Raw genomic sequence first — 9577 nt, forward strand, 5'->3', positions numbered from 1 at the left:
TGGGTTTCCATAAACAAAATAAAAGTCCATAGCAAAGAGAGAATTTTTTTTTTTTTTTTTTTTAAAAAGGCCTCACAGAAAAAAGGCTGGCTGCTAAATACAAACCACAAAGGCATCTCAGTAACACACAAAGGAAGGGGAAGGACATGAGGAAGATGTGCTGCACTTCCCACTTCTGTTTGGCAGAAATAAATCAAATTCTTCACACACCACATCATTTCTTCATCTAGTTTAGCTCAAATTAAAATGTGTCAGGGACATTTTTGCAATTGGCAACAAGCCTGGTAACTTTATGCTCTGTTAGAAAAATAGTCACATCATAAACAGGCGTGTTTTGTCACTCTTGGTTCACCAAGAATTACAACAGCTAGGGAAGACTATATAAAAAAAAAAAAGTATACAAGTTTTAAAGACAGAGAGACTTTTTTTTCTGTAGCAAAGAGAGTTTGCAGTAAAAGTAGAAGGGTTGGCATTTCCTGTTTCAAACCAGGGACCCCCTGCTGTCCCTCAAACTCCAGTGGACCCAGACCAAAGCAACAACAATGGTGACTTTTTATTTTTGTTTGTGTATGTGTGTGTGTATAGAACATGTTAAAAGTCACAAGCCAGGAGATCTGGTGAGAAAAACCCTGAAGGTATCTGAGGGTAAGTGTGTTTCGCTCTCCCTGTCCCTCCACGTGGGGTGGCGTTATGTACGAACTTTCCTTTTGTCTTCAAACAGCGAGCGGACTAGGTAGACCTGAACCGCAGACACCACCATCATAACAAAGAGATTTACCACCGACCAAAAGTTCACCCTATCAAAGTTACTCTCCTGGATGTTTCTGTCGCGAGCCTCGTACGCCCGCAGCAGCGTCTGGATCTGCAGACTCTTACCCAGCCGACTCTTCACGTTGTTGATGGTGTCCTGACGGAGAGGAGACACACAGGTCAGGCTGACGGAGAGTAAAACAGTTTGATCTTTCAACTACACCACAACTAAATGCACAAAGTATAGGGATCAAAATGAGAGGCAGCTTGAAAACAAAGCAGCTCAGTCGAGTGTGTGTGTGTGTGTGTGTGTGTGTTCCTTCTACTGTAAGAGAACAACTTCCTGCACAGCTGGAAGATGCATTTCCGGTCTTTTAACAGAGCCCTATGTGACTTCTGGCACAAATAAAGCCAAGCGAGCAAGCCAAGTCATGAAGTGCTGTGGTGCAAGCTGAAACAATTGGCTGACCTTTAGCCATAGTTGAGAGTTCATGACATTGTGACATTTTCCTTGTGACGCTGACTGTATTATTTTTTGTATTTATTTTTATTCTGCTACTGCCTCACAGCATGAATAGCTGCATTGAACTGCCATGATCCTGCAGAACCAACAACAGCCAACCCGTGACTGTCTCCACCCCTTTAGATGTGTCTTCAACAGCTAAACTTCTCTGTTCAGCTCTCAGTTCTTTTGTAGCTTCTTTTTGAACCCGTTTTGTTTTTCTACGTTCACATATGAACCCTACTTTATGGTTTAGTGTTCTCTTAAAGCCTTATAAGTGCTCCGTGAACCTGCTTCTCAAACTGTTGCTGCTTCATGAATTGGCAGGATGCAGCTCCTCACTTGACCAGCACACCTCCAACAAGTCAACGTTTAAACGACTTTACCTTGTTGTGCTGTTCAGTGGAAAACACCGACTACCTCCCCTACTAGGGAAAAACCTTTCATGTGCTGGATTGGCAGTCTATTTTATTTTACTGGCAGGCTGTTAGGTCACTTTGCACCCCCTATGTCATCCTGTGAGCACAGGTGGCACAGTGACAAGTATCTCGCTGGCAGACAAGAGAAGGACAAAGTCTGAAACACCAAGTGAGAATAAAACAAACACAGTTTTTTAACTCCTCACCAGTACCCTACAATGTGTTGCATCCTCACCATAATGTCTTCCAGCTTCATGTCCAACGTGTCTATCCCATGGACGTACTCCTTCCAGTCGTCCGGATCTTTCTCCGTCTCCATGTTGTCCAGGATCAACTCGAAGAAGATGAGCTTCTCGGAGACCGAACTGAACGTGTTGTCGAAGCAGAACATGTAGTCTCCATCTTCAGTTTCAACACTGGAGGGAAAAAAAACAAAACAGGCAGTAAAAGCTCACACGTGTGTCAGTGTCAGTGATGTACATCTCACGGACCATCTATGTAACTTACGTGTGCACTCCGTCTGACTTGCGGTGGTCACTGAACAGCACATGGCCAGAAGGAGAGAAGATCGTGAAATCTACATCGAGGCCGGAACCATCTAACACCTGAGGAGAGAAAACATTGAGAAAATTAAAAACAATGAATGTTTGCATGGGTTGATCTTTTCTCAGCACATAATCCAGCATTAAACTCGCTCCACTGGTGGCGATAAACCTGGATACATCGTCCTTCATGGACAGACATATAACATGCTTTGCATGCCTTTCTTGCACAACCTTTAGTCCAACTCATAAGATAAATGTGCTTCAGGCTGCACGCTGACTGGCATAACAGGTTCCTAACAATATGAAAATGAAGGTGTGAACCACACACACACAACTCACATCTCTTACACAACAGATCATTGATGAATCATGGTAGTGCATAGTGCATAAATAGTATGAAACCATGCAGAAAAGGATGTATATAATATATTATATATATTATTATAATTATATATATATATATTATATATTATATTATAGATAATCAACAGGTTAGACAAAGTGGGATGTAATGTCAATGTTGATCCTCGCTTTGGGATTACATTAGTCCAAGTTTGCACAGATAAAAGTTACAGTTTATTACAATATGTCATAATTAGAGGACTTTTCTGACCTGATACTCAATCCTAGGGAGGCATCTTTCCTATGGTCTGGTAGAAACACTCCTTACGACCGGCGGCAGAGTGAACGGAGTCGCTGTCCAGAGACTGAGAGAAGGCGGACACGAAGCTGTCCGAGAACAGAGCGACAAACACGGACAGGACAGCTAAGAGTGCCCGGTCCACCTCCATGGTCTTAGAAAGAGTCCCCCCCCCCTAAAAAAAAAAAGAGTGAGAAATGGTGTCAGTCCGCTGCTAGCCGCGCGCTCCACCCAAACTTCACTCCTGTTGAAGTGCACTCCACTGCTGAAACCTGTCAGGACGCCGCGGGTAAAACCACCACTTTATTTACTTTATAATTAATGTGTCAAACTATGTCGGAATAATTCACTAATATATTTTAGTTTCTCCATTGGTTATTTTTTCATTCAGACATTTATTGATGGCACACAAACCAAAAGGCACATTTTTGCAGAGCTCTTCCCGCGTTGCACTCTGGATGTGTTATGTTCATGTGGCGTAAATAATAAAAGGATATATAAATATCTATATATACATAATATATATCTTAGTATTTCATCTGAACTTGTCCATGCTGCTAAACTGTACTGTATGTATATTCTATAACAATAATAATATAATTCTATACTAAAATAGGCTATTTTATATTGACATGACAAAGTTGAACTAATGTAATATAAAAAAATATATATATAATAATTATTTATATATTTAATAAACATGTAACTGACCAATATATATATTATATATATATATATATATATATATATAATATATATATATATAATATATACGTATATATATACGTATAGATATAATACGTATAAAATATGTGTTTTTTGAAGGGCAAGATTTTCTCAAGTCAAGTCACATTGTAATGCTGTCATTGATAATACGAGACTACAAGAATTGAAATAGTGTTTCCCTATCCCTGGTGTTGGTATAGCTACATGGAATATAAAATTATTTACAAGTTAAAGATATCTCTATAACACTACCGACTATCTATCTATCTATCATCACTATCTATCTCTATCTATATATTATATATTTATACGGCAAAATAAAAAAAGATATACACAAGTATATCAGTAAACAGTATACATATGGCAAAATAAGAAAGATTTACTTCACGTGGTTGTATAAACAGTGAGGTCTATCAAAAATAAAAGATGAGTGCAGTGTAAACAGTTTTGAATGGTGTACAGCAATTAACTGCACATAGTGCAGTTGGGTCTGTACTACAAACTCTTTAAATAAAATAAAAAATGAATGAGTTTAATTCTAATTAAAACTGAAGTCTCTACAAAAAGTTCCTAAATTATTAAATGAAACAAAATGGATGAAATTGATGAAAATCATTTAATCTATTATCGATATAGACTAATAAAATCTACGGTAATAATAATTTCTTTTTTTTTTTTTACTGAAGGTGTTTTTGGGGGGAGGATGAAGACAAAAGTACACAATGTTCACATTCCTCTCAGCACACACACACACCTCCTGATGTGAGCTCTCTCGCCTCCCGTCCTTACAATAAAACTCAACATTAGTCACCTGCACCGAGAAGGTTTGTCACCGCTCGATTGCGCAACAACATTAAAAACGTTGCGTCGCGTTGGCTCGCGGCTTATCAGGAACAAATAGGTGACGCGTCCCGCTGCGCGAGCACCAACTCATCCCCACACCGAGGGGGGCGGGGACTGTAGCTATAGACGACGTTGCTACTCGCCCTGTGATTGGCTGACAACCCCACAGCTCGGATTTGATTGGCCGCATCAGGAGCGTGGGTTGAACTTACCGAAGAGCCAGCGACCCGTCAACAGCAGTTGGCTACGAAAAGCTGAAAAAGAAGCGGACGGCTCGTCCTCCCCCCTTCACAATGACAATTAGCACACCTCAAGTGTAGGTTTTTAGGTTTGTCTTGTCGTATTCAAGACCGACAGCTAAAGCTTGTCTACGGTTTATTGTGTAGCTGTGGGAGATTAGAAAAACACCCCAAAGAGCGAGGATGTTGGTCCCCGCGGGAAGATAATGAAGAGGCTGCGCGTTTTGTTGGTGTGCCTCATTGTAGCTCTCCTGTGCTGGTAAGCCTTTAGCATCTTCCATCTTCATTTAAATCACACGGTAGACAGATGACAGTCACAACAGCAGGTACACAACATTTAAAGGCGGGTTCATTAACCCAGCAGGTCGCTTTCTTTGGTGTCTTTTGCCGCATTAATATCCGTCAGTCATCAGCTAACGTTATGAGCTAGTTTCAACGTGTGGTGTGGTGTGTGAATTAGGCTGTAACCTCCCAAAAAATACGAGCCAGGACATGTTTTATTCGACTAATGAAGGGGCTGGTTATTAAACTTTGTTGTTTAAATGATTTTTTTTTCTTCAGTGGGTTAGTAAGTGAGATAGCCAGCTGTTGAACAGCAGCTTAGCTGGGCTAACTAACTAGTTGGGCTGTGATATCACACGTAGTGTTGGTTGGTGACTTTAACCCAAGAAATACTGAAAGTGAGCAGCTGTGTGTGATTAATCTTCATCATTTATGTTAGTAATATTCTAGTTTCTCTCTCCTAAAACAAAAAAAACATGATTTCCCTATAGTTATTCTTAAAAATCTGGCCAAGAATCCACCTTATATTCATATTATCAGTCACAAAATGATGTGTTTAGTACTAGATTTTATATATATATCTCTCTGTAATGCAAGATTTAAAAGAAAAACATGATTTCCCTATAGTTATTCTTAAAAGATTTAAAAGAAAAACATGATTTCCCTATAGTTATTCTTAAAAATCTGTCCAAGAATCCACCTTAAATTCATATTATCAGTCACAAAATGATGTGTTTAGTAACATATTTGATATATATCTCTCTGTAATGGCAAGATTTAAAAGAAAAACATGATTTCCCTATAGTTTGTCTTAAAAAACTGGCCCAAAATCCACCTTAAATTCATATTATCAGTCCAAAGTGATGTGTTTAGTAACAGATTTTAACTCCGTACAACTCAATTTACAACATCAAATAAAAGAAAAGCAAGCATTTTATGTTTTTTAGCTGGGCTAACTAACTAGTTGGGCTGTGATATCACACGTAGTGTTGGTTGGTGACTTTAACCCAAGAAATACTGAAAGTGAGCAGCTGTGTGTGATTAATCTTCATCATTTATGTCAGTAATATTCTAGTTTCTCTCTCTTAGAACAAAAAAAACATGATTTTCCTATAGTTTGTCTTAAAAATCTGGCCAAGAATCCACCTTAAATTCATATTATCAGTCCAAAATGATGTGTTTAGTTCCACCTTAAATTCATATTATCAGTCCAAAATGATGTGTTTAGTAACATATTTTATATATATCTCTATGTAATGGCAAGATTTAAAAGAAAATCATGATTTCCCTATAGTTATTCTTAAAAATCTGGCCCAAAATCCACCTTAAATTCATATTATCAGTCCAAAGTGATGTGTTTAGTAACATATTTTATATATATCTCTCTGTAATGTAAGATTTAGAAGAAAATCATGATTTCCCTATAGTTATTCTGTCCAAAAATCCACATTAAATTCATATTATCAGTCCAAAATGATGTTTAAAATGGTTTAGTAACAGATTTTAACTCAAAACGACTCAATTTACACCATGAAATAAAAGAAAAGCAAGCATTTTCTGTTTTTGTGACTATATATTATCTCTCTGTAATGTAAGATTTAAAAGAAAAACATGATTTCCCTATAGTTATTCTTAAAAATCTGGCCAAAAATCCACCTTAAATTCATATTATCAGTCCAAAATGATGTGTTTAGTAACAGATTTTAACTCCAAGCGACTCAATTTGCAACATGAAATAAAAGAAAAGCAAGCATTCTATGTTTTTGTGACAATATTTTATAAAATATAACAAAATAAATCATCTCTGCAGGACAAATTTAACTCAAATTTAAGTTAAATACCTTTCACAGGATACAGCCACTATAAAACTCTGAGGAGATGAAGTTTACCGCGTGTATAAATGTGAACATCAGTCTGTCCGTACAGATGTTACGGATCTGTTATGTCATGTTGTGTGTGAGAACGTCCCTCTGTCAAATACATGCGAGCAGTGACATCTGGTAGATTAACACATCTCATGAATTTGTTTTAATCTCAGAGGCACGGAGCAGGTAGCAATGCACAAGGTTTGTTAAACAGGATCAGCAGGCCAGCTTTTTATCCACATTGGTGGCTCCGGAGCAGCAAACCTTCAGTGCATGGCCTGCACGCTGTTGTTTCCTTTTTCCACTGACACGCTCATTCGTTGTCACTTTTCCTGATCGACTGACTCTTATGTCAGATGGCATGTTTTTCATTATCATGTTTCCGGGATGCCTGTGGTGCCAGTACAGAGCTAGTCCTGTACTGGAAACCAGCATATAATAATTACATTCATTTAATTAATATGTGAGCTCCCTGATTATCATCTCAAGCCAGTAGTGTTCTTCCTTCTCTCTGTTTCCTCATAGCTCTAGAAACAGATTTGAATGCGCATGTTTTATTGAGCATAACAAGCATAAGCCTTATGTAATACTCATGAATAAGTAAAGCTGCCATCCGTACAGAATCTGGTGAAGTACCTTCACAGTATTCATGTTGTTTCGGCATAAATCCACTTCTTAGACTCTCGTTAGAATGAGTACATTCTCATAGATTAGTCAAAAGAGTTCGGATGTTAATGACATAATATTATGCAGGAAGACAAACATGAAAACTCCTGGCCTCCTGAAGGCCAGTGAAGCAGCGATACTGACTGAGGGATCAACATATTCATAGCTAGTTATTCAAATACAAAGGTCCAAGGTAATATTGAATTATAGATTTAATTCACGGACGAGACAGCCTTCTCTGGGTAACAACAAGATTTGATTACGACCTTGAATGTCAGGTGTTTGTTTGCCTAAAAACCTCGGGTGCACTTTTTCACTTTCCCCACGAACTAACTAATGACCACGCGAGCCACACGCACAAGAGTTCATTACTAATGCAAACGCTTTTTAGTGTGCTGCTGTCGGCTTCTCACTCCTCCGTGCCAACTCTCACACGTCCCAGTGGGAACAGAGAAACGGGGAATGCAGTTCTTGCAGTAATCCAAAGGTTTCCAAGGCAGCAGAGTGGGCCTCTGTATCCGGCTGGTGGTACAAACATAAAAAGATCGTCCTGTCGTCGTGATTCACCTGCTGTTTTATTTCCTTTATTGCTCTGTGCTGCTTAAAATGGTCACGGCTAATATTGATATTTCCAGTTCAGATGTCATTTTGCTGTGTTGAAGTCTTCTGGGGATCTCTGTGCTGCAGTGAGTGTCCTGGAAAGGCCCAGCAGAGTTTACTCTGTGTGCCATGGTGCCCCCTTCACTCACGTAGTCAGCAACAGGGATCTCACTGTCCGTACAGTGTGCCAGCTCAGGCTGTCGACATCAGCATCACTGGAGAAAGTTTGCATGTGTTCCTGAGGTTGTTTACACGAGGGTGCGTATTTTCCAGCCAGGTCGATTGTCAGTAATGACAGTTTACCAGACACGTTTTCTTCCTATTTAGATTTCAGGTTTCGTGGCCAGACGTCTGCTGAGCGTTGTCTGTGCAGGTTACGGACTGATTGGACTTTCTCTCAAACAGCTGGCACGTCTCTGAAAACGAACCCGAGAGGCCAAAAAACAAGTGATTGGATTTTGATTGTTGTGTTTGTACAGGAGCGTGCACAAGAGAAATGCTGTAATCATCTCTCTCTGTCCCCGTGTCAGAGGCTTATTGATTTTCGCAGCCAAGATTATTGTTATTATGTAATCTGATTAGTGCTCAAGAGATAATTCTGCAGCCAATTGACCAACTAGGGATTTTATATTGTTTTCTATCAGAGCACAGACACACTCCAGTTATCTGTAACGTAACAAAACCAGCAAAGCATCCTTATTATTTGACCATGTGCAGGTAGAACAAAGCCGTCCACCCTGTGCTGTCTAATGTTATTTCTGCTGACTCGTCTATTGTATAATTTAGTGCCTGTACTGTTGAGTAGTTGTTTATGTAATTACATGCCTCTGATGGACTTGAAATTGCTTTAGGGTGGTGTGTTGTGTGTGTGTGTGTGTTTTTATGTTTTGACAGCAGCCCAGTAAGTAAGAGGACACCACAGGGTTTTTGCTTGTCCAACCTGTTTCCGAGCTCATCTAAAGGGTGAGATCTATATGGTCTGGAAGGGCTTTCACTTGCCCTTTGCTGTCGGATCAAGGTGTCCCAACTCACAGCTTCAGCTCTTGAGCAATCTCGTGTGTAAATTTCTGTTTCGGAGTGCAAATATTTCGGCTATTTAAAGAAAAGCTCTGTGAAGTCCTGTTTACCACGCCCATACTTTGAAGGTTTGTAAAACCGATGAGAGCGCGAGAAGGCTGTAAGGATTTCTTTGTCTGAACAGTGTCCTCGATAACCTTATCATACAAAGAAGGAGGCCAGAGCACAGCTCGAGGATACTCTCATTAAAAGAACAAGAATGTGTCCTGCCCATGTCGTAAAAGTTCCCTTTTTGGAGTAGTAGTTGTTACATAACTACGTCTTCCTTGCGTCGTCCACGTGCATCTGTCACTAATAGTACTACTTGTATTTCCCTCCAGTAGACACACTCAGCAGCACCTGTACTAGGAACTGCGAGTAAGAAGAAACAGAGGAGGCTGTGTGTGAATTTGGCTATTCCAGCTATGAAAGCGGAGGGGGCGT

General features: G+C 39.5%; 2 protein-coding genes across 5 annotated transcripts in view; one reads left to right on the forward strand and one right to left on the reverse strand.

Moving 5' to 3' along the window:
* Positions 1 to 526: 526 nt before the first annotated feature.
* On the reverse strand, positions 527 to 3067 carry tmed5 (transmembrane p24 trafficking protein 5). Its single transcript, XM_027290350.1, is given in 5 exon segments — positions 527 to 907; positions 1907 to 2087; positions 2179 to 2276; positions 2830 to 2857; positions 2859 to 3067. Coding segments are annotated over 5 exon segments (675 nt in total). The 5' UTR covers positions 3008 to 3067; the 3' UTR covers positions 527 to 688.
* Positions 3068 to 4638: 1571 nt separating this feature from the next.
* The window catches only part of suco (SUN domain containing ossification factor), a 35111-nt gene continuing 30172 nt past the window's right edge, over positions 4639 to 9577 (forward strand). For 3 of the 4 annotated variants that reach the window (XM_019273578.2, XM_019273579.2, XM_019273580.2), the window contains exon 1: positions 4641 to 4923. In XM_019273578.2, coding sequence (XP_019129123.2) covers positions 4871 to 4923 — 53 coding nt within the window. In that variant the 5' untranslated portion in view covers positions 4641 to 4870. Of the gene's footprint in view, positions 4924 to 9577 lie in introns of all 4 variants that reach the window. The other variant, XM_019273581.2, reaches the window with a different exon arrangement.

Source organism: Larimichthys crocea, chromosome XVII (assembly GCF_000972845.2).
Source record: "Larimichthys crocea isolate SSNF chromosome XVII, L_crocea_2.0, whole genome shotgun sequence".
NCBI classification, from domain to species: Eukaryota; Metazoa; Chordata; class Actinopteri; family Sciaenidae; genus Larimichthys; species Larimichthys crocea.